The sequence below is a fragment of the Netta rufina genome (genome assembly GCF_964035555.1).
Source record: "Netta rufina genome assembly, chromosome: 28".
In the NCBI taxonomy this organism is placed as follows: domain Eukaryota; kingdom Metazoa; phylum Chordata; class Aves; order Anseriformes; family Anatidae; genus Netta; species Netta rufina.
The window spans coordinates 3,933,057-3,958,084 of NC_140152.1; the positions used below are offsets into that span (position 1 = coordinate 3,933,057).

At 45.3% G+C, this 25,028-nt stretch overlaps 1 protein-coding gene across 1 annotated transcript in view; it reads left to right on the forward strand.

Moving 5' to 3' along the window:
- The first annotated feature begins 6,264 nt into the window (after positions 1–6,264).
- Positions 6,265–25,028, forward strand: part of INSR (insulin receptor) — a 55,395-nt gene continuing 36,631 nt past the window's right edge. Inside the window, exons 1-2 of the mRNA XM_084302574.1 lie at positions 6,265–6,462; positions 14,576–15,127. Coding sequence (XP_084158700.1) covers positions 6,375–6,462; positions 14,576–15,127 — 640 coding nt within the window. The 5' untranslated portion in view covers positions 6,265–6,374. The remainder of the gene's footprint in view (positions 6,463–14,575; positions 15,128–25,028) is intronic.

Genomic DNA, 25,028 nt, shown 5'->3' on the forward strand with positions numbered 1-25,028 from the left:
GGTCACTCCAAGCTTTTCTGGCAAACATTCCTGGTGACAGACTCTTAGATATAATACATCTGATTAAGCTGTGTCTTCAGACACAGCTGGATTTGATAATTTGGAAGGATTTTCACAGTAGATAAGCTGTCAGAAAGGATGCACGAATGGTAGGAGCAGAATACTGTATACAATGGTTGCTATGGCTGGGTAATCGCTAAGCTTGTTTTGCACATACGCTTCCTTGAATTTATTTTACAAAGCTTCTGTGCATCAGACTTGATAGGTTGTGAGCAGCTTTCTAAAGCCGTCAGCTACTCTGCTAATGGGGCATTTAGTAAAAGAGGAGAGTGTGGGTAGGTGAAGGTCTGTTTGTGACTGCTCATTGTGTGATACTGGACCAGTCACCTCCATTCTTGTTCTCTCTGCGAAGAACCTGAAACAAAACCTCAAAATCAAAGTCTTACGATCGATAGTTACAAGCACGAAAAAAATTCCAACCATAATAACATAGCAGATAGGAGCACAAAATAATAATCAGATCTCTCGGACTACAGCAGGGTGCTGATGCCATTCCAGAGTCCTACGGCCCAGTGCAGGACTGGCTGATAGCTCTTGTCCAGATCTGCCACATTGCTGCGGCTTGGTGTGCGCTCACCGTGTGTTCCCACTGAACAGGAGTGACATTAAAAACCAACGAAGCTAAATCAATACCACCTGTCACATGAGACCACTGTGACATTTCTGGCACGAGCGCTACCTCCTAATAGGAGATGGAAGTGGGAAGCAGCAGCAGCAGCTAGTGAATAATGGATTAGATATGCTTGATTTGTAACATTTACAAAGAAAGGGTGTGTCTCCTAGCTACAGAACAAACTGGTTATCAAAACGGGAACTCGAAGTTCTGTGTCTAAAATGCAAAACGTTTGATAAAGCAGAGTGAAGCATAGAGTTACGGTTTGCTGAACTCTGCTGTGCTGCCCAGAGGGCTGTCCCTCCAATTTTGACGTGTGGATTAGCCAAAAAAAAAAAAAAAAAAAAGTGCATTAATAAAAAAAAAAAGTGAAGTCTAGATTAGAACTGGTGTAGCCAGTTGGTTGCCTGGGGCACGGCGTGCCCATACTATGTATTAGAGAGTGACGCTGCTGCAGCCACTAATTTGCACGTGGCTGCTGATAGAGAACAGCATGCCTGGCAGCAGTGGTGTAAGTTGTGCAAACTGGATGCGGGGTTGGCTTAGGTGTGCTGTGAGGAGTTGTAGGAAAGAATGGTGGCGAGGCCAGAGGGAGGTGAAGGCCAGCTGGGCAGCCAGCTGCTAGGCAGCTGGGCTCGTTACATGCAGGTTACCAGCACTGACTTGTGGTTGTACTAGTAAAGAAAAATCTAGTCGAATACTTCGATGCTGAATCAAAACGAAAACTTTCTGACAAGGAATGGAAAGCAAGTTGAATATCGCATCTGCTTCTGTGACATCCAAAATTCAGACTGGATGAAAACTGAGGATAAAACAGGGCAGCGTTGCAGCAGGCCATGGAGTGCTGCGATTTCCTTTGCCTCTTTCATCTCCAGTTCCTTTGAACTGATGTGGCAGAGATGCCCTCTGCCACTTTCACCTTAAGCAAAGGTTGTATTTGCTAATATAACAATAGAATTGTCCAGAAGGATCTGACAGAGTTTCCTGTTTCAGCGTTAAAAAAAAAAAGGGACTTCTGTCCTTAGCACGTAAAGTGACCGGACCTTCATCCTCTGAGCTTTCTCCCATCGAGAAGAGAGCGTTCACTTATCGGATTTGGTGTGGACGGAAGGAAGGGTAAGAAAGGAACTTTGTCAATCCGTGACGTGAAATATTTTATATTAGGAGATTTGGCAAATAGTTCTGTGTGACTCTAAACAGGATGAGATAAATTTTCCAAGGTCAGCTCTCCTGTATTCTCAGCTTTTGGGCTAGTCACTTAGAAGTCAATTCTGTAACCTTTACAGCGACATCCTGCCAGTGATGCAGAGACTTAGCTATTGTTGGCTTCAACAGCAGCTCCTCTGCATCTTCAAAGGACAGGAGGCTGAATAATGTGTACACCGCATGGTGAGAAACTTGTGAGCAGGGAAGTAAGCCTGGCAAATCAATTTTACTCGATAAAAATCCGGCAACCTTAGCTGGATTCTAAGTGGACCCCTTTTCTTCCCTAACTTCTGTGGGTAACTATTCACCTAGGTAATTGGAACCTGTTTGTAAGAAACACTGAATGGTGAATGAAGCAGAAAGTGATAATCCTGACTCTCAGTTCTGCCTTCTGGCTTGCTGCTAGGCTTTGGGTCACTGAACTAGTTTTCAGCTCTTTTGTTCTTAAAACAGCATTACTACCAAGGTACCTTCTTGTAAGTCCTTTTGGGTGGAAGGCTTTGTGTTCCTTGAATATTCATAAACTGACTAATTAGCATGGAACTTTAAGTACTCTTGTTTGGCTAAAACAAAAACAAAAAGGCAGTTCGCCCAAACACAGACGTCTGCAGTGTTTGGTTCCGGTGTGAGTTTCATGAGAAAAAGACGTTTCGTTTTCAGGCCATCGAGCTTTCGGCCAGCTCAGCATCTCGGTGATCTGGAAGCCAAGCTGTGTTATCTCTCCACATGTAGTTGCCAATACAAGGATGTGACAGAGCTCCGAGGGCAGCGTGCAAAGGCTGTTGCATTGGGTACGTCCGCGCTGCTGCAGACAGCAGGCCCTGGAGATAAGGCTTTGAAGAACTGGGCTGTTGGTGCCTAAACAGCTCGTCCTCAGCTTTGTTAACGTGAACAGGGGAAAGCTACGTGGGGATGGGGATAAGGCAAGCAGTCTCGGCCCTCTCAGAAGGTTGGGAGTGAGGTTGAGCCAGCTTATGATGAAGTCATCTTCCATACTCAATGCAAGCCAGCTCACTCGTGCAAAAGTGGTTCCTTTTCTAGGGATGTTACTGCCTGGGGCGAGCTTCCAAGGACTTCAAGTCCTAGCAGCATTGATCCGGAGGGGCTGGGATCTGGTTAGAATGTCAGCACAGTTGGGCTGGTTTGACAGGGAGGCATTCGGAGGGCAGAGTGGCATGACTTCCAACTCTGCAGTCTCAGAAAAGGAAGCTTGGGACACGGCTGCGGAAAGATTGTTTTCGGCCTCTGTGGGCTGCCGTAAACCATGCACGTAGAATGCAAAAACAAAAACTAGTTCAAGGTTTGGCACGATTTTTGGGGGGAGGGAGAGGAGAAGACGCATCCGTGGGGGATGAGGGACAACGATATACGTCAAAGTACTTCTGTACTTGAGGCTGTACCAGATGTGTCATGTTAAAATAACAATCTGAAACAAGTGTTGTGCATGATAACCGCATGCCCATAGCCCTTGACTATTGTATTCCTGTTAATTTGTTAATAAGCAAAGGATAAGGGCCTGCATTTTTTTTTTTTAAGCGTTGAAGGCCGTGGTTTGGAGGTCGCTGACCCTGCAGACGTTGCGCACCTTTATGAAAGGCGATGCTAGGCATACAGCTGTATTTTGCTATTTATCTGCTTTGTTTGTATCTTTAGTCTGTCCTGTGATTCGTGGCAGCTGTGAAGTAACTGTAGAGCAAAGATGAATAATGGGACGTTTTTTTGGGGGAATTTCAAAAGAAACAAGGCTTTTGATGGGGCCTGTAAATTTACAGCATTATCTCGTGATGTACTGCTTTCACACTGTACAGTATTTCAAGATGTTTATTATATATTATCTCAGCTGAAATTCCAAAGAAGGCAAAAAAAAAAAAAAAAAAAGTATGTTTTTCAGGAAAACGCTACAACGGGGGACATTTTGGGTTCCATCTCTGAAAGTACCATACAAATTTTGTTACACTGATTTTCTAAATAGCGTAAAAGGGAAAAGACCGCCTTCCAAATGCACTGGGGATTCCCATAGACACAAATAGTAACCTGGCTAATACTCTGTACATTTTTGTAAATTTTGTCCTCCAAAAAATATTTTTTTACCTCATGCAAGTGCACACTGTTCCGGTATTGTAATTGTAGATCTCTCCCTGTATCAAAAAATGTTGAAGGTCAGAAAAGACAATATTATTTCCAAGTTCCATACCCATGTTCTTTGGCTTCTCTAGCCAGAGATTTAGATTTATTTAAGTAAGGAACTGACAAAAATAGTCTTAGTGGGGTCTACTAGAGAGATAGTGTGGTTCTGTGAAGACTTTATGTAGTTATTTTCTTAGGCTGATTCAGAAATGAATCCCCAAAAGTTTGTCACAGTTCTTAGGCATTTCTCACTGCTTATTTATAAGTTATTTTAACTAAAACATATATGTGGTGGGGAGAAAGAACTCTTAATGTTGTTTAAGAAAGGAGTTGTATTTAATATATCAAACTTGTGATTTTTAGTAGAGTTTCTGAAATTGGAAGTTAGAGAAGATCACGAACTGTAGCTATTAGAAAAAAAATACCAAACAGGTGCTGGCTTAGTTTCCTAGAGCCCACATTGCTACTGTTGGTTTATCTGATTGCAAAACTAGTGTACTGTAGCATGATGAATATGTAGCAGTGACTGTATGGGAAAGATGCTGGAAAGATTGCACGCTGATGTTCTTAATCAGTAATTAGAAACTAAAAATAGTATTTTAGCAAAAGATAATAAATCTGTAGCCTTTAATCCTCCTGTGCCAATCTGTAAGCTGATATCATTATTACATGAAAGGCAATGAGAACATAAGTGAGTAAGCAAAAGTAGGTTGCTATTACAGTCACATTATAAATTCCACATAGCCCAAACTGTCTCGTTGATGTTTGGCTCTCTCTGCTTTATGCAAAGTCTATAGTCATAAGGCAGGTTAGTTTGCAAGCACAGAACGTATAGTTTTGGTGTCTGTTTCCATTCCTTTGCTGTCCTTACTTCCTGGAGCACTCTTTAGAGAAGTGAGTTAAGTTCTGAGTCTCCTCTGCACCTGTGAGTTGTAAGTAGAAGGAAACATTTGAGAAAATGGCAACAGGAAAATGTGTTCCCATGATGGCAGTTGCCACACACCAACAGGCTCGATCAACAGCTAACGTGCTGTGCAGATACACATTGTCTCTTGCTATAACAATCACAAGAGAAGGCATCCCCACTTAAACCGGGCCCTTTCATCTAAACATTTAAATCCTTTGCAAAGGGTAAGATGTAGTTATTGCTACGCAGGTACCATCACGGTTGATATTGTTTACGCTGAAGTGATTCAGTAGAATCAGGCCCCTGACCTTGTCCCATCCAACTGGGAAACCTCAAAGAATGTCAGCGTGAGCTCGGCTAAAATAGCTGTGATTTCATAGCCCATTTTTCCTCCCATTCACAACTATGCAATATCCCTGTGGCAACTGCGGCAATCCTTTAAATGGCAAAGGAACACAAATATTTAAAACGATGCAAACTCTTTTAAAGCAGTTTGGTGTCCAGAAAATGGAGCCAAGGCAGAGTTCTGGTGCTCTGCTCACCCGTGGCCTGCCTCATGGTCCATTAATGAGCAAGAAATGCAATACAGAAGTGGGGTTTGTTGAAAGCTGATGGTGTGGCAAAGATTGGGAAGACGACTGTATTTACTAAGTGTTTTTGAATGAAAAAAAGGCTTTATTCTGCAGTTTATGTAACTCTATCTCCCAGAACTGGGTGAAAGCAAGCACCAGCTGAAATTACTGGAAGTTGCCAGGAACCGTAGTGTAATGGCTTAGTGCAACTACAAAGCGCAGAGGATTTAAAAAAATAATAATAAAAAAATAAAAAAAGAGGAAAATGCATCAGACTCTGCATCCCCCTGGAGAAAGGGGCTGACATATCTCCTCAGCGCTGGCCCTCCTGCCCTCACACAGCACCACCCGGCCCAAACCCAGCCTGATCTTTACCCCTAACCCCCCCAAAATCGCTTCTTTTCCTCTTGAAAAAGGACCGTCCCCGGTCCCCGTTCCCTCAGCGCCGCGGCCCGGCAGGTGGAAGCCGCCGCCGCCGCCTCCTCCGCTCCTCCCCCGGCCCCGGCCCCGGCTCCGCGCCGCCCTTTGCCGCCGCCCCGCTCCTCTCCTCTCCCAGCTGACGGGGGCAGCCCCTTGTTTACCGGCCAGGGCAAGCAAGCAGCCGCCAGCCCGGCCTGCGCTGCGAGGCGGCGGCGGCCTCACGCCTCACCGGGGGCCGGCGGGGAGGAGCACGGGGCCGCCCCATTTCCCTCAGCCGGCGGCTATTAAAGAAGGAGAAGGAAAAGAAGAGGGAGGAGGGTGGGTGGAAGAGGGGTGGGGGGGGGGTGAGGCCCTCAGCGGGTCCCTCACCGACGATGCGAAGCCCGGCCCGGCCCCCGCGCCCGCCCCGCGGCCTCTGATTCGCCCCAGCCGGGACGCGCCGAGCCGCGGCGGCCGCAGGGACGCGGGCATGGCACCGAGACGAGCGGCGGCGGCGGCGCTGGCCGGGGCCGTGGTGCTGCTGCTGGCGGCCTGCTGCGGCCGAGGCCGCGGGGAGAGTGAGTAGGGGAGCCGGGGTGTGTGTGTGGGGGGGTGAGGCCTAAACGGGCGGTAGGGTTTGGGGGGGGGGGGGCACCGGCGCCGTGAGGGGGCGGGCGGGTCCCCGCCGCCTGCACCCTTTGGACCTGGCGAGCGCCGCCGAGCCCAGGCCGCGGCGGTGGGGACGGCGGCCCCGGGGAAGGCTCGGTTGGGGCCTGCGGGTCCCCGTGGTGCCGGAGGGGCCCGGAGCTCTCCTCACCCCGGGAGCGGCTCGGGTGACCTTCAGGGCTCGCTGTGGGGTGTGTGTGGGGAGGTTCGGTCCCAAATTGCCGAGGGGCCGTGAGTGGGGTAGGGGGCGGCTCGGAGGAGGTCGAGATTGGAGCGGGGAGGGCAGGACGGAGGCTGGAAGGGCTTGGGGCCCCCGCTGGGTGCCCGGGTTGCCGCGGTGTTTACTCACGGGCACGCCGCTCGGCTGCTTCTCCACACGCCCAGGGGGTCAGGGTGCTGCCCCTGCCCGGGCTGCCCTCCTCTATCAGGGCCTCCCCGGCTTCTGTTGGGGTACAAGAGGCTGTTTGGGGCTCCCCGACGCTTCTCTTTTAAGGCTAGTTTGAAAACGAGCTCCAGTTTCAAGAGGTTCGTAGCGTGGCGAGGCTTCGAGTCGGGAGGGTTTGTCATTAACCGCAGGAATACTTGTAGGTAATCTTCCAAAGCCGCGGGTATTAAAGGGGGATAAAGCTCGAAGGTAGGGATCTGTGCTTAAACAGCGACTTGTAGAATGCGAGGTAGGGATCTAAAGGTGGTGAATTGGAGGTGGCGAGCTCGTGAAATTAATGGCTGATGTGAGTTTAAGCCTTAGGAGCTGCTTTTGATGGGTAATATTGAATAAACTTTCTTAAGAAACTGCTCTAGTCAAAGGTTTTAATGTCAATGATTACAGTTGCTTTTTTTTTTTTTTTTAATGTAAGGAACATATTTATTTGAAGAGAACTAACTAGATGCTCAAATTGTCAATCCCGTAGCGCATCCCGTAGTCTACCTGTTAGCTTCCCCATCAGAAAAGGCCACAGCAAGAGAATTGCATCAAGTGCAGACGAGACAATCCTGGGCATTTTTAAAACGGGGGTGATACTGAGGGAATAAAGCAGGGCGTACCTTTGAGACAGCCTCGTTTTTTGCAGCAGTCTGACAAGTCACGTATTTCAAAAACACCTAATTCCGACCTCATACAACGCTGTTACATTAGAAGCCTTTAAAAGAGACTGCGGATATGTTTTTAACTAGGGAGGGTAAGTTATAGCTGGCAAGCATGTACAAACCCGCCCATCACCGACAGAGGAATGGAGAAGGTAGTTGACATATAGCACTAATAATAAATCCATATACAACTTTAGTCCAGCAGTTCCTAATTTGAAAACATTATTATTACCACCATGCTGAAGCTTTTTATTTATTTATTTACTTACGTGCTTAAAAGCGTATTCTGCCTCTTTGGTTGCAAGAGTGAATACGATCATAGCTGCTTCATCTGTGTGGTAGGAAAATACGCTCTACAATTTATGGATGGAGAGACAGGAGCGATGTACAGGACATAAAAGCAGCATCCGGGGTGGAATATTTGTGTATCATTCATACAACGCAGACACTTTTCAAAGTATCTTACAGGCTGTTTGGACAGTAAGTTCCCGAATTCAAAAGGTTTTCAGTTACTTTGATGTTTGACTCCATTTTCTGAGAATGATTAGATCACACAGCACCACAGCGTGGATTGAAAACAACACGCTAACGTGGAGGCCTGCATCAGAGTGGCTGGAAGGGTAAATGCATGCACAATAGTTGCATAAGCAAACAAGTTGTTCCCTGAGCAACGGGACTAATGAAGTCTGCTTTCTTGGAGATTTGCGTCCTGCATTCAGTACTAGCGTGCCCCATGATAACGCTGCTCTCCAGTGACAATATTCCCTGAGCTCTGAGCCTAACCATGATATTTCTTGTGCCACGTGTCTTCTTCTTCCCTTTACTTGTTGCAGACAATGCTAGCATTCGTCTCACATCTGCTAAGAGCCAGGGCAAAAGCAGCGTATGGTGTGTTGAGCAGGCAAGCTGGATGGAGGGTTTATTCATCTTTTGATGGAGATGCTGAAGGTTTTCCTCCTTAACCCATCCCCAGTTTTCATGTGTTTGGGGATCCTGTGTGTGTGTGCTCTCTTCCTCTTTTACATTTGGTTTAGTTGGGTTCAGATGTGGCTGAGAGGAGGAGAAGCAAGGGTTAAGGAAAGGAGACCAGACCTGCTCACAGCGTGAAGATGCACACATTTTTTGTTAAGAAAAGCAGGTTTGGCTTTTTATTTTTTCTTTATCACTGTGTAAACATAATGCAGCTTCTCGAAATAAATCTCATGCGTGACTCACACGGCAGTTCATTAGTTGTGGTATTCAGGGTGGGATTCACCTCACCTGGTCTCAGGCATCTATCAGAGGAGCAATATGCGTTGGGCTCCTTTTGAAATTAGTAGAAAGCTAATCAATACAGTCACTAGAGGTTAGAGTATGCTTCTTCCTCTTCTAAGCTCTTCACCTGAAGCTGGTCGCTGTACTTGCATGCTGTTGCTGGTGGTGGGAGTTAGGAATCTGTCTGAGCTCTCTGTGCTGATGTTAGGTGGGACTAATTCCTTTTTTTTTTTTTTTCCCTTTAGTAATAGCCTTTTAATGTTATTTTACTCGGTGTTGTTAATTCTGATTCATTTGGGGTTCTTTTTTCTGCTCCTAAACTCATTAAGAAGCTGGTCTCTTAAGTTTTAACGTTGAGAGACTCTGTCTAAAGTGAAATGTCGCTCCAGGGGGTTTAAAGTAGGAAGAGTGACTGCAGCAGGGCAGTGTCAGAAGCAGGCAGTGACCGTGTCCACCAACCATCCCAGCGTGTGCCCTTGCTATTTTAGAGAGGCAGTGCATTCATTCTGAATAGCCTACAAAAAACCCACAGGCTTTCTGATCGATTTTGGGGTGGCCGTTTTGTGGAACATAACTTATCTTAATGTTGACAACCGAATCCCCAAATCTGCTGGCAGTGACCTCTGCTCATTGCTCTGATGGATCTCCCGTGGTCCTGGGATGCTGTTGCTCCAGCACCACCCCTTCCAGTATCTTTGCTTGGAAAAACACAGCAGCACGAGCCTTGTTTTCCCCTAATGTTTTGATTTGAATGTGGAGAGCGTGATGTTGTAGTAAACCGGGCGTTAGAGGCAGACTGGGAGGTTATGTATGCTTTTGGCATTAAAGAAAGCAAGCTCCGTGACAGGCTGGCCCTTAGTTCAGGAACACTGGCTTGCGTAGTGAAAGATAACAGCCACCCGAGATGTTATCTGAGCAGGCTGCAGGTTCATAAACAGCCTCACTTTTGAGTGCATTTCTGAATTTGCTTTGTTGCTCAGATCCAAGTGACTGAGGTGCAAAACCAAAGCTCAAAAACAAATGTTTTGCTAATAGATAGCTCCTGTTTGTTAAACTATTACTGCACTAGGCTAGAAGCTGGCTTGTGGTCCTTTCTTCTGTCCCGTCCCTTAACAGGATTCTTTCATGTCTCAATTATCCTAAGAAACACCTAAAAGCCCATTTCCCAGTTTCCTAATGCCTTCTGTGTACAAGTTAGCTTTATATAGAATCACCAAGTTTTTGATTTAATCGGCGAGTGCAATTTTTCCTATATGATTCCTTTATTCACGTCGGTAGTGAACGCTCTAAAACGCACAATTAACTAATGGTTATCTTAAATGGTTTATGTTCCTTCTGTGTAATCCTACATCATCCTGGTCTCGATTGTTCAAGAGCCAGAGCTCTAAAGCAGTGAATCATTAAGGTCTGGTATCCAGCTAGTTTACTATAAACAAGGCTTAAGTTCCAGCTATTCCCTCGGTTAGACTGTATCTCCAGAAGTAACCTCTGACATCAGATCTCCTTTCTTCATTCAGCGCTTGAAGGTTGCTACCAAACTAGTTTGTTCGAGAGGCTTGGTTGGCATCCCAGGATTTTTTATTTTTATTTAAAAAAAAAAATTGCAACTTTTTTCTTGGGGGTCTGATGAAAGTGTCTATAATGATTTTTTTTTTTTTATTGTTGTTATCGTTTTTTAAGTTCCTTTGAATAGCTTAGTAGCTAGGGATGGAGGAGTTTTTCTTCTCTGGCAGTGTCGTGCTGTGCTGCTGGAAGCGGAGCCCGTTTCTGCTGAAACGCAGGAATCTGTGTTAGCAGGGCTTTTGCCAGTAGCTTGAACAGGAATAGCATTGGGCCTACTATTAGGGAATCAGACTGAGATAGTTATTTTGCTGATTTCTGTATTTTTTGGACCCAGGTTGTCTGCCTTACAATTGACTCCTCAACTTTGCTCTCCCGGGATTGCACCTGACTAGCCTTTGTACTGAATCACTGAGTAATCCCCCTGCCCCTGCAGAAGAAATACTATTGAGAGAGGCTGTGGAAAGCCACTTACTACTTTGCTTAAAACTGCTTCCCGTTGTCTTGGCAACGATAAATTTATGGGCAACTTCAGCAGCTGCTGCATGAGCAGAAGATGCAAACTGCTGAATAGAATTCAAGAGCAGGAAAAGATTGAGGACCCCGCAGCAGAAAAGCAGGGTTTGTTTCAGATAGGTGTAACTCCTTCTCCTCGATGCCTGAGGAATTAAAAATGAGGTTCAGCTTCTGTGGTGATACTTATCACTTAAAAACTAAACTGAAGTAGATAACGAAAAATAATTCTTAAATGTAATTTTCTCTGAATGTGGAAAAAGCTGGATAAAGCCCCTGAATCTTTCTAGATTTCCAATCATAGTAGCCTTTTATTCAATTGTTTGTTTCGGAAACGAGCATGTGATTTGATTGAAATTCCTTTTAAGTTTCTCTGCCAGGCTAACGTTGCAGTGTTTGACATCTCCTTCCATGAAAAGGGCTTGGGCAGAAGCTCCCGGTGCTGGAACCCCCTAAGGCCAGCAGACAACGTGCCGGTTTATGACATGCTATTGCTCAGGTTTGAAAGCAGCAGAGTTTGAAGAACTCGGGTCACATCCTGGTTTGCCAGGGCGTGTGGAATCTCCTGTCTGGTCTGTGCTGGCAGCACTGCTCACAAATAATGCTCTCTGTGTGAGAGTTGAGAATTGGCCCAAAATACAAAAATAGTTCTAAAAAGCCAGCTGAGCTGATGGACTGTGGATGTGTACTTCCAGCTCTGGTAGATCTATACAATTAATTAACTCTTCAAAATGCTTTGCTGTTTACCCACAAGCATCACCTGCCTCTTTTTAGGTTTAGCTTCATCTAACTTTTTTGCTTTCACACACTTCGTGAAAATATTTTTCTGTCTCAGCCTTTGGCTGCCTTCTCTGCAAGCTGCAGTGGGGGGGAATGCTGCAGGTGAGGGTGGTTTGTACCCTGCACGGATGTCTAAATCATGTTTTTGGAGGAGGGAGGAAAGCCTTTGAGCTGCTTTCTTTTCTTTCCTTCTCCATGCTGGGGGCTGAGTGCCTGGGGCAGGGCCGGTTTCTGGTGACTTACCCAATTCCCCTCAGAATGATGATGAAAGACTCGGGTGACTACATGTAGTGTGTAGGTGCTTTTTGTGGCCTTAAGCCATGATAAAAGCCTGGAGCTTTTACTCTCAAAAGTAATTCTTCAGCTGCGGGATTGAGCTGTATCTTTTTTGGCCTGTCCATTTCTGCAAGGTCTGTGATGGAGCAATTGCTCCTGGGTTCCACCTCGGTCAGCTTGCTGTTATTTCACCTCTGTGCTTTGCAAGCAGTAATTAAGAAACAAGGAGGTGGGTTTTGCATTACCAGATAGTTCCAGCTCCATTGGTCACTTGTACATTGAATTTCAATGGTTTTGAGTGTTATTGGTCCTTTCCTGAAGAAGCTACTGGCATAGACGCAGGATTTTTTTGGGAGTGATTTAAAATATATATGCGTTCTTGATTAGAATTTTTGACCTTAATAGAATATATTCTCCTGGGCAATGAAACATGCAAGCCTTTCAGTAAGAAACAACCCAGGGAGAAGTCCCTGAACCTTCTCTCCTTCCCAGTCTGTGTGTGGCTGGGAATTATTCTGTCCTTCTGCACAGCTTTAGATTTGTTGAAGCTTTTCCATTTGGCACCAGTTGATCAGCAGTGATTATGCTCCCACCAATTGCTCCTTCTTGATTGAGTGTCAGGAGCTCGTTAGAAGCTGCAAAGCAGCTAATTGCTTCCCAGCATAGGCAGCTTAAGTTTGGAATAACATACGAATGTGCTGATTTTACTTGTTACTAAAAAAAATAAAAAATCCTCCTTATGCTGATGGCATTTCTTCGAGGTTTTTCCTTCCCCCATCAGGGCTGACAATTTATTTGCTTCTTGATCTGAGCCTCAGACGTGCAACTTGGAGGTTTGCAGCTCTTGCAGAAAGGCCCAGGTGATGGGGCCGTGTCGCACGCCCCCTCCCTTGGAGATACTCGTCAAAATTGATTAAATTAAATAACAAGAAACCTTCCCTAAACCAAAGCTATTGCTCCCCCAGTTCTTTGATCCCCTGCCTGGGATGGACAACGAGCTTTCTGGTTTGCTTCCCATTTTTCTGCGGTGTTTCTTGCTCCTATGTGGTCTTCAGATTTCCTTCCCCACCTTAGGAACACCCGCGATCCCTGGTGCAGTGTGCATTAGCTATTTCTTCCAGAAAGAAATTTATGAAACGACTTGGATACGGTGCCAAAAATCCTATTGGGCAATAACATTGCTCCGGATCCTATATTAGTGCTGCCAGTTTTATTTTTTATTGCAGTGGAGCAGATTTCTGAATAATCATTAAGACGTTTGCATAGAATTTATTTTTAACCCGCACAGCAGTGGTCTTTGTACAGCCGTGAGGAGTCAGGCGATTGTAACCATCAAACATCTGGGCATATGTTAATTCTGGAAGCCCTGATTATTGCTGAGTGTGTTCTTGAAGTTTAATTTTATACATAGTGACAAAGAAAAGTAAATGTGCTGGGCTTTTTAACTCTAAAGGGGAGTGTGTGTGTGTGCGGGAGCAAGTCTCTGCTGTAATCAAAAGAGGACTCCTAAAGTGGATGCAGTCTTAAAATGAAATATTTCCACCTGGGCAGGTGGAAGTGGTTGTCTTGCACGCTTGTATCACCAGACAGGCTTCCCTTTCCTCTGATGTTCTCCCAGAGCATTAAGGGCTGGCTCTATCTTTCATGAAATTTGTTTTTCTAAAGGGTTATCGCTGGGGTTTTCATTGTGTTGTGTGGACATGGTGCTCTAGATTTCCTTACCTGTAATTAGAATTCAAATTTTCCCCATTCAGACTTGTTTCCTTCTGTCCCTACTTTTGCTGCTGCCTGGGTTCGTGTTACTCTGTTTCCCTTCTAACCCAGGCTTCGTATCCTTGTTTGCTCTGCCGGTTCTTTGGGTTACTGGTTCTGCTCAACAAACTGTCCAGGTAGCCGAGGCAGGGAGATTTGCAACCTTTAGAAAATAATAACAAAAAAACACAACCCAACAACAAAACGCCTAACCTGAAAAGAATGCTCGGGGCACAAATTTCTGGTGTAGTGAATTACTCATCAGCAAAGTCTGGGCGAGAGCCGAGGCTGCATCTTCCATGTGGATTTCCAGTTTTTTCCCTTCCCGAGCACTGCCATTTCCTCCCCATTCTTCTTTTCCTATCTCTTCCCTCGCTGCAACCATTCTAAATTACTCCCTCTAATCCAGTGGCATTAATTGCACGATCTGGGATGAGGTAGGTGTGTCGCTGGCAACTATCTAAAGAAAACAGACTCTGTTGCATGGACACCTCTTACTTTGTAAACGCTGAATGACGTCTGCGGGCTGCTGTTGCCGCTCCGGTCGTGATAGGGGTAATATCCAGCAGCTCAAGATGGCAGAAAAAAATTATGAAATACTCTTTCAGTTCATATTTTGTAACCCTATACCAGGGAGCGTTCCCAACAGTGTATTTCTTAACGCTCGAAGCGTGCTTTTATTGAAAAGGCCCTGGCTGTGTGTTCTGAACGTAGCGATATATTATGGCACGGTTGGAAAAATGGGTGTATTTGGAAAACTGTTTTTTAAAAAATAAGTAAATAGCGTTGTTCTTTGCCTTCCAGTATGCAGAAGCATGGACATTCGCAACAATCTGACCCGGCTGAACATGCTTGAGAACTGCACTGTGATCGAGGGCCACTTGCAAATATTGCTGATGTTTAAAACCAAGCCTGAAGATTTCCGCGAGCTCAGCTTTCCCAAACTGACTATGATTACAGACTACTTGCTGCTTTTTCGCGTCTACGGCCTGGAGAGCTTAAAGGGACTCTTCCCCAACCTCACTGTGATTCGAGGAACCCATCTGTTCTTTAACTACGCGCTCGTCATTTTTGAGATGGTTCACCTGAAGGAGATCGGCCTCTACAACCTGATGAACATCACTCGAGGCGCCGTGCGGATCGAGAAGAACAACGAATTGTGCTACTTGTCCACCATCGACTGGTCGAGGATTTTGGATTCTGTAGAAGACAACTACATCGTCGCCAACAAGGATGACAAAGAAGAGTGTGGAGATGTGTGTCCGGGCACTGTGAAAGGGAAAAGCAACTGCCCGCCCACTGTGATCAACGGCATCTTCATCGAGCGCTGCTGGACCCACGACCGCTGCCAGAGAGGTGGGTCTGCGGGGCGGTGAGTGGTGTGCTTTCAGCATGGGTTTTAACCTCTCAGATCTGTCTGGGAGCTGAGACGTCAGCTGTTAATCACCTGTGTGAATAGCGTGCCCAAAAATGCTGTGTTTCGTTTCTCTAGAAAGTCAGGGACTGCCTAGAGCTCCCTGGTGTAGTGTGCTGTGAGTATAGCTGTTATCTTGTGTACTGGTTAGTGGTATTAGTACTTCTGGGGCTTGGCTATGGGATTAAAAGTCCAGATTGATTGAAAGACGGAAACAAAGCAGCAGGAAAGGTCTTTCAGGAATAAACCTGACTCCGGAAGAGTGCAATTATATTTTTACTGAAACCATCCGGTCATAAAATGTGCAAGATAGGTGGATGGGTGAGCAGTGTTTGCACACAGTGAGAAGCTGGAAGCCAAATCGGACTGGAAGAAAAGGAAAAGGAGGAAAAAGAGAGGTCCTAGGCAGTGCCTGCCCATTGCAGGAGTCCTGGGGAGGGAGAAGGAATCGCACTTTCAGGCTCGGGTTTTGGTTCAGAGAGAGAGGTGTGTTCAGAAAGGCAGCTGCTGTCCTAACCCCTGAACCCCAGGTCTGAAACTGTGTTAGGGTTGCTTTTAATTTCATACAGATTTGTTTTTTCCAAGCTTGGAGCCGACCTTAAGTTTAGTTTTAATTATATATTTGCTTTGATTTATGTTATGACTGACGGGGAGCAAAGTGAATTGAGGTAAAACTGACACATTCAGAGCTGTCTGTCTTGGAGGTAGTGCATCCAAATGAAGCAGTGTGTCCTCAGACGAAATTAGGAAACTTGCGGGCTGGAGAACATTTCTTGCCAAGCTTTAAAGGGCAACTCTGAGTGCTAAGTGCCAAATTTGAGAAGGAATTCCTAGCAGTATGCATACGCTAATGAAATTAATGTGGTTTCGCCTCTGCTACTCCTCACCCCAAATTGTCTAGCTTCCTTTTAAAGAAAGTGGTTATTTTTTATTGCCGGAATAACAGGGTATGAGCAAGAACATGCAGGAGTGTATGTGTGTTTCTTTTTTTAAATGAAAACTCAGGTTATAAAGCACTTTAGTTTCTAAACTCTTTTGGTGTGCAGTTATTATCAGCACTGAAACCTGGTTTCTTACACGTTCCTGTTTTGCATTTTCTACTATTTCATGGGGTTAAAGACCTAACTGAAACGTTTTCTGTGGCTGGACCATTCATAATGTCCCTCATTCCTGTGAATCTTCTGGGGCTGTGCTACAGCAGGCTGGAATGTATGGTTTCTCTCCTTTATGTGACTGCCTATTTCCACGAAACCTGTAGGAATGTAATATTTTTACCTTAGGGGCAGAAATCTCAGCTCCTCAGTGTCTCACACAAATTCAGCTAAATTCATTGGAGGATACTGTGCGTGATCATGCACTTAGGTACCTAAAGAAGCCAGCCTAATAAATCCGTTCGACTTGAATTTGAAATTTGAATTCGGAAACGATTTCAGAAGAAATTCTATGCAAATTCTCCATCTGGTTTTTTGTGTTCCTTTTGAGAAAATGTAGAGAAGCCGGGCTCCTGCATACTTTGGCTGTAACTGATGTGCATTTTCAAAAGCACTTACTCCTACTTAGCTTTGTTTTGAATGCTAAGCTTCGTGCTTTCATTGGTAGCTGGTGTTCTCAACGAGATGGTATCTGCATTACATTGTGCCTGGTGACACCTGCCTCTATACCTCAGAAGCTATTTTAACTGTTCTTCGGTACTCTTTTAGATGTGTTAGCCTTTTTTTTGACTGTTTTAGACTTCCAGTACACGCACTCTAGTAGCTATGGGAGAGATTGGGGCATTTATTTAGTGTATCTGTTAGTGGAATCGCTGCCTTCTCTGTTCTTTTGCCAGCCCTAACGTATCCTTAGCATGTGTAATTGTTTTGTCAAGATTATTATAAGCTTGTGTGAATTGTACTTTCCTTTGCCTGAAGAGCTCAGAGTAACACCCAGCACTGAGGGTATTAATGTCAGGAAGTCTTTCCCTCTGCGTTTATGCAGCTTATCCGGGAATCTTCTGCAGCTAGTGCTGTCTCGTTGAGCGTGCTGAAGTCTCACATCATTTGGGTTTTTAAGTATTTTCCCCTCTTCTTTTTTAGTTGCTTTTTTTTTTTTTTTTCAGTGGTGGGATGAAATGCAGAAGTTTCAGTATAATTTTCTGGGGGGAAGTTGGGTTTTGTTTGTTTTAGCGCAGGTTTTTGATGTTTGTGTTCATGCACTGTTCACAGAACTTAGCATAAAACCTCAGTTTTGTAGTTTTCTATTTTTCTTCTTTGGATGGGAAGTTGTTGAGGTCTAAACACCAAAGGCTGATAGCCCTGCTAGATAGTTCTGCCCTGGGACTGTGGACTGTGATATTTTGCTGTTCTGTCTGCCAGAAAACCATACTTCAGGAATACTCAACTACCGCTTGTTTTGATGCTACAGAATGTGTGTCAGTTCAACAGGGAAAGGTCCCAAGCTGGCAAGCTTTGCCAGCCCGCTGAATCTACTTTGCCAGCCTTTGAATCTTGCTGGAGAAACGAGGGAGATGAGCAGGAACCTCGCGAGGATGTGCGTGAAGGTTGGAGGACGGCACCGTGCAGAAGCTGAACGTGATGGGAGGGAGGTGGGAATGGTCAGGACCAAAGGGGATCCCCTGAAGTCCCCCATGCCTTCCACACCAGTCCCTGGCCCTTTTGTGCCTGCTTCCCATGGCCACTTGGTTGCCATCCCCACCACATCTCACGCTGAGCATGCGTCTTTGGTATTTCTGTCTTTTAATCAGCACAGATATCCCAGTTGACTCCAAAACTAACTTTCAGTTACAGCGTGTAATTATCTTGGAGGCACACTTCCAAGTCTCTGAATCATACTTACAGCTCTAACTCCAGCCCAGAATTTTTTTTCAGTTGGTGATAACACGTTGAAGACAACAAAGTGAAGATCTTCTTACAGACCTTAGAGCTAAGGTTGTGCATGAAGCCAGTCGGGAGGAACTGAAATGATTTGTGGGCAGCCGTGTGCTCTGAAACAACAAACTTGTGATGCTGAAGAATCTCTGTCTGAGTATGAAGACGTGTAGGTGGATATACCAAAAATCGAGATTGGTCAGGATGTGTTTCCTGCAAGCTTTCCTTTCCTTTTTCCGAAATCACTTGTCTTGGTGTGAGAAGCAAGTCAGTTCAGCTAAGGCCAACTCACGTTGTATTTTGGGTAGGAAGGGAGAGAAATATGTAGTCTGTTTGGAATTTGGGTCTAGCCTTGTGCTGTTTATGGCAGTCAAGGACTGTGCCTATTCTGGAGGTTTTGTACCTTTTCAGCCCACGTTTTTGTAAGGCCTTTTTATATGTACATACTCTTATTTTCATTGCCATAAAAATGTAGTTCTTAGTTCAGCGCAGCATGTTCATGCAGAGAGCGCCGTTGCTGAAGAATTCAGACAACAAAAATGCTGGAAATGCCACGTCCTAGACCTCAGTTCATATTTGCCAAACATGATTTTCATATTTTGCATTTTTTTCCATGTGTTTTTTTTTTTTTTTAAATGTAATAAAAATGCTATATGTCTGTCACTCCACTTGCGGAAGGAACAATTCCCTGTGAAATAGGATTTCCTGCCAATTCTCTCTGCAGTCAGTCTTCCCTGTCCATACGTAATTTGAAGCAGTCTGATGTTTTCGACAGTCTCATTGTAAAAGCAATTCAGCCTTTAACTTGTGTGTCGGGTCATCTAGAGGTAGAGTAAGGTAGTAGGAAGGAAAAATGGAATGGCCAAATAAAAATTAACAGGAAAGCAATCTGTAATATCAGCCAGTCCCTTGGTGACTACCGAAGGGCCGCATTCCTGGGATATAAGGACAAATATCTGAAATACGAGTAGTGAAATTCAAGTTCTCCTGTTCATTCAGAATGAAACCTTTGCAGGATTCTTTTATCTTTGTGGTCTCGGGACTTCATGCTAAGTAGGAATTTGAGTTACTAAGAGTGTAGGGGGGCCATTTCAGGTTTGTACATAGACTCTTTCTTCAAACTATTGCTTTATGTGATTAAAAACAAAAGGTATCTCTCTCAATCAGTGTAATCACAAATTTGCAAAATATTAACCTCATTAAAAGGAAGGGGAAGGTAAATAAAACCATTTGGGCCAGTTGAAGAGGATAAAATAGAGCAGGTAGTAGTGATAACAGTCTGGAGTAATTGGCATGTAAAGGAGCTGCTAAAGAAAGGCACTGTATGAAAATAATGATGCTTGTCTGGATTTTTTTATGGTGTGTAAGCGGGTCTGGAGTCTGGGGTTACAGCCGAATCTCTTTCCTTTTCCTGTGACCTGTCCAGGCAAAATAATGGGACAGGTAGGGGACAGGTAAGGATCTGAAGAGTTGCTTTAGTAGCCTGCTTTGTTTCCTAGTACAAACAACACAACAAAGCACTAAGAAAAACGTTGCTCAGCCTGAAGTGTTTTTCAACTGCTGTGAAACAGCTTTTAAAGAGACTGGTGCCAGAAGAAATCCTGCAACGACGAACATCTTCAAGGCAGATTTGAATAATAAAGTTCAGAGGTGTGTGTGGGAAACATTTTGTGATGTTTACTTAGGTAGAAATACTACTTAGCAACAGCTTCCTGTAATTTTTATGTGCTGGGAATTTCGGTAACCATAAGCTGAGCTTTATTACCTTTGTATGGGAAAGGGGTCTCGAAGCATTGCACAGACTTAGCCAACCTCAAGGGCAAGATATTTTTAAAGCTTCAAACACAAAGAAATTTTTCCAGTTGCTACCACATGAAGTGGAAGTGCTCTTTTTATTTGGAGATCTGATAAGACCTGCCTCTTTTTTTCCTTCCCAGCTCTGACAAATGCCAGATGGAAGTTGACACCCGATAATCTCACTGGGGCGTCTGTTCCGAACCTTGCCAAGCGACAGCTTTATTGAGTGCGTGTAGTGCTTGTGGTCCGGGCTATTGTGATGCTTGCAAACGGCTGGACATCCTAAACTAACTCACTTCAGCTTATAAAGAGTAGTTGAGACATTTACGGTGCTTGGTGGTGCGATGCAGCCTGTGGAATTGGGAAGAAGGGGTGAAAGAGTCCACACCAATGGCTATTTAAGAGTATACTACCCACTTAAAATAATGAGCAGGACTTGGTGCTGTGAAGAAGACCCTAGTTTGGCTTTTTGCTTTAACAGCACGCTGACCTGGGCTGACACAAGGCTGTAGGGTTTCAATACTTAGTGTTTCAGCATGCTATTAAGTCCCCATGTACGCAGCTCCTGTGGTCCCCCCACGTTGGTGTTTCTTGGGCTTCTTCACTGCTGCACCTACACTTAAACACAGGGGTTAATGGTTTCCTTATCCCCCTTATCCACAACCAGCACTTCAAACAGAAGCGACGGTTTGATCCCTTCTGTCTTCAGAGCACTTGGATGGGGACTAATTCCCAACTCGCACAACAGTTAATGGCAGTAAATAGAGATAAATTGCTCCAAAGTTAGTGATTTCCGTATAGACACCTTGTCCAGGTGAACGTGTTTGATCAGCTGAAAAGGAGAATGAGGTATTGTACCCATAAAATGGAAGAAACATTAATCTTGTTTGGTTTGAGCTGCGATTTTAATTCTTTTTTCCTTCACCCCTTCCCCAAAGCTCTTGCTGTAAGCTGCTGTCCGGGCTGCAGAGGAGTTTAACATGCAGGGGCATGGAAGATGCTCTGAGTTGGGATCGCTGCTCAGGCTTCAGTGGCAACCCAGTGCCAACTACTTGCTATTTCCAGGGCTGGCACGCCACGGGTACTTCAGCTAGAATACTTATTTTTCCCACTTCAAGGACAGATCCAAGTTACTGTGTTTCCCTTAAACAAGGGAACCTGCATTAGCCCTTGTTAGACAAAATAGAGCGGGCTGACTACGCTTGGCAGACGCGTTCGTCAGAAAATGCTGTTGTCTGGGCATGGATGTAGAGGCAGGAAGTCAGGGAATGATTAAAAAAACAAACCTGAGCAACGGGGTTAACTGGTGTTAGTAATGCATGAATGGGAGCGCTGCAAATGGTTCACCCAGCGTGATGTGTTTGCCTGGGGAGGAGGAGATTGTTTCATTCAGAGCAAATCCTAGTGACTGCTGGGGTGCTCTGGTGTGGTAAGTCGAGATAAGGAACTGGCTGGCTTATATATCCTGTACGTTTCCCTCTGCTCACCCCTCTTAATGAAGGCAGAGCAATGGCTCTTTATTTTAAATCTTAAAAATTTTAATGAAGAGTAGAAGTATTCTAAATGAAAATACAATTCTGGTGCCTCTTCCCAGGTTTTGGCAAATAGAGCAGAGTAAATTCAAGATACGCGTGATTTCATAGCGTGCTTACATTGTATGATGAAAGGCCTTCTTGTAGAAGACCACGAAAGGATTGTGAACCGCTCGAGTCCTTACAAAGACGTATATTCAGTGTGTGCAAGGAGACCAACTGAAACATGCCACTTGGCAAAGCTCTCTGCAACATCTTTCTCTATCAGGAGTTGCATCTGACAGGGATGGCCACTGTAAATACACCTTGTGTTTAACCCCTCCACTGCACATACACCTGGGGTTATTTTATTTTGGGGGGTGTGACCACTGTAAAGATTATTTCTAGCTGAAAGGTCGGTGACTTCGGGACCTCTGATTAATGACAGATGCTGTGAATAACTGTCTGTGTCCTGAGGAAGCGGCTCTCACCCTTCTCTGTCTCTAACAATAGCTGGTGAAAAGTTCAACGATCGCGCTTCCCAATTATATCCTATAATTGTCTGCGAGTTCCTATTGGAGGGACGTGAATGAACTTGCTGGGATGTTTATGCTCCTTAATTAGGGCTGCTGGTTAGCTGGGAAGGGGAAAAAAAAAAAAAAATAGGTTGGGTAGCGGGAAGCTGGGGGGGGCACGGGCTGCGCTCGACCTGGCAGCGGGGCTGAGCTGCTCGCGGCGTGCCTGCAGTTATTTCAGTCGCTGCTTTGATCCAAAGTTTGTGGCTGGCCTTGCGTAAGCGCACGAAGCAGCGCTCCGGGGCTCGGTCACTGAAATAAATGCTGGGGATTGCAGCTGCGTGCGTTCATAACCTTTATCTGGCCGTGGTTAGGTGAGGGGACCGGGGGGGTGCTGCGCCGGCTGCGCTGGCGTTGTCGGAGAGTCGGCGGCGTTGCTTTTATTTTGGCTTGGGAAATTTCAAACAAACAGAGAATTAACTTTGGCTTTGCGGAGCGCTCGAATGTTGGCTGAGCGAGCGTAATGTTTTCGTTTGAGTCTGGCTTCCCCGTGAATCTGTATTTAAATGAACTGAAAACAGCAGCGCAGCGCGCTTGGCACCTGTTCGTGTCCAGAAAATTTTCTGACGTGGAATTTCCCTCTCTCTTCTCCAAAATATGGCCAGAATCACTGCAGAGGAGAAGGACTGGGGCTGGGCAAGCTGATGCTCTTGTATGAACAAGGAGCCTCTGGCTCAGCACCCTGGGTGAATTCCTTCGCTGGCAATCATGCTCAGGTATGGCCCTGACCAGAGGCTGCCTCTGGAGCACGTCGGGGTCAGAGGCTCTGAGGATGAGGGTGTTTTGCAGGAACTCCCAGAAAAAGAGATGGAAAGAAAGTCTGCTTAGAATAGAACAGTGTTCGGCAGAACGCTAGGATTCATTTTCTTGTTGCCTTTCTTTTTAAAGGGCTCAGGGTGTACCTGGTTTCTCTGGCATCACTTCAGAGCTCTCAAGAAAAAATAAATGTGATTTTGATCTTGTGGATCAGGTTAGAGGTGCCCTTTTTCAGGATGTCAAGAAATACTGATCCATTGTAATGGTAAATCGGGCATTTTCAGCCTTCCCAGACATCAGCTACCACGCTGTAAGTGCTGAAGCACTGGCAGGTGCCGGGCAGTTGAGCTCCTGACTTTTATAAGCCTTGGTCATATGCAAACGTAATGAGGGTGACAGGTATTTAACAAGGTCAGTCTGATTAATCTATGTGGTGGAGATCATAAGGTTTCTAAGATCTTCTTAGTCAAGGAAGGGAAATTACATTGATCTGGTCATAGGACAGCTCCAATTATTTGTTTCCTGTGTAATTTGAAGGCTTCTGGAGATGTGCAAAGCTTATTGCTGGTCACCTGGGACTCCCACCGAGTTGCTGTTGCTGCTGGGATGTGGCCACGCTGCAATTTTGGGGCCCTGACACGATGAGCTGCGCCTGAGCTCAGGTTACAGGGACACACTGATGGCTTTTAAGTCAATGCACAGAGTTAAGGGAATGCAGGTAGCAAGCTCCTCGTTCTCATTTAGTGCTTTTTGCAAAGCAGATTGTCTGGGGCAGGGAGGGAGGAGGTCGCTCCCCTTGTGAATCTAGAACTGCCTCGTAATGCCAGCTTTCTGCAATCAAGAACGTACGTAAGGAATGCTCGCACTCAGAGGTGGGCCTAGACCCTGTTGCACCATTAAAGACACAGCTGGAAAATCTTACAATCACGTAGGAAGCTCTAGCAGGGTGTTGGGTTTCCTAAGAATAAGGCACATGCAAGTCAGCAGACCTCACAGGGTAACAAGGACAACAGAGATGTGGTAACCAAGCATTCTTCTGTTAGCTTTGTAGATTTTGTTAGGCATCCACGTTGTGTCACAGCAGTGCAAGGATTTTAATATTTCATAAGCAATAAAGCTATTCATTAAAATTTGAGTATCAGACAAATGCTTCCTATCTGTTCCACAAAAACAATCAGTCGTAGTCCATGGGTAATAAAAACATAAAGGCAGTGACTTAATAAAAACAAATGGGGCTGCTTTTTCCTGGTCTTCAATTTTTTCTGAACATCATCTTTCTGAAATAAGGCTGATTGCGCTGGATGTGTTTACACAGCTTCGGCTCGGGATGAATGAGTCCAAGAGTTCCCTTGTAAGTACCCCTCAAAAGCTCCCGAAAGCCAGGGAGGAAATGGAGCTCCTCACTGTGATGTCTGACCGTCTCACCCGGTGGAGCCTTAACATGGCTTAAAGGAATAAGGCTTTTGTTTTAAAGCAGTGTTAAAAATTTAAAGCTCAGCAAACTGTTTCTCTGTTCGTTCAATTCTGTGGATTTTAGACTTGGCGGATCTGTGCGTGGCGTGCGTTTCTGGCAGAACTGAAAGCCTAATGTGCAGGAGCTGTCGTGCTGGAAGACTTAATGAAAAAGCAGTTACGTGGAAACCAGTGATTTATCTGAAACAACTTCTTCACCCCATTGGCAGGTTTCTACAGCTATTAAATTAGCAAAAGCCCGTGAGAGAAGAGAAATGTCATGTATGGATCACCATTTCCTTAGGCTTCTCTTCCACACTACAATAATGTTATCTCTGTTGCTGTTTAAATAATTTGTACAGTGTTTGGCTGCTCTCTCAGCGCTTAGAGATCACATTTCTGTGGCTAGATACAAAACTACTTGATAAACCTATTAGAATGAGATACCTTTATCAAGCAGCAGGTTTTGTTTTGAGGAATATGAAACGCTCCCCTGCGAGCCTGTGGATTTGGTGGGGGTGATAAGAAAAATGTCCCCGGGTCTGAGCGGCTCTGCAGGAGGAGGAGCTGCATCTCTGTTCTTGTTGAGCAGCGTGGGGAAAAGCATGTTGTTTTTCCACATGCTCAATTCTGCGATAACAAAAAAACTCCAGATTGTGTTTTTAAACAAGCTTCAGGTCTCCCCATGCTCAGATTCGCCGGTGACTATCCATTACAGCAACACGTTCACCCACCCAAAGCCTAATTTGAAGTGGCACGGTTTCAAACACGAGCCTTGCTTTGATACCGCAGGGGAGCAAACGGGACTGAGCAATAAACCAAGTGCTCGCTCTGCACCAAGTGTTTTGCAGAGGATCGTGTGCTGGAGGTGGACTTTGACACCGC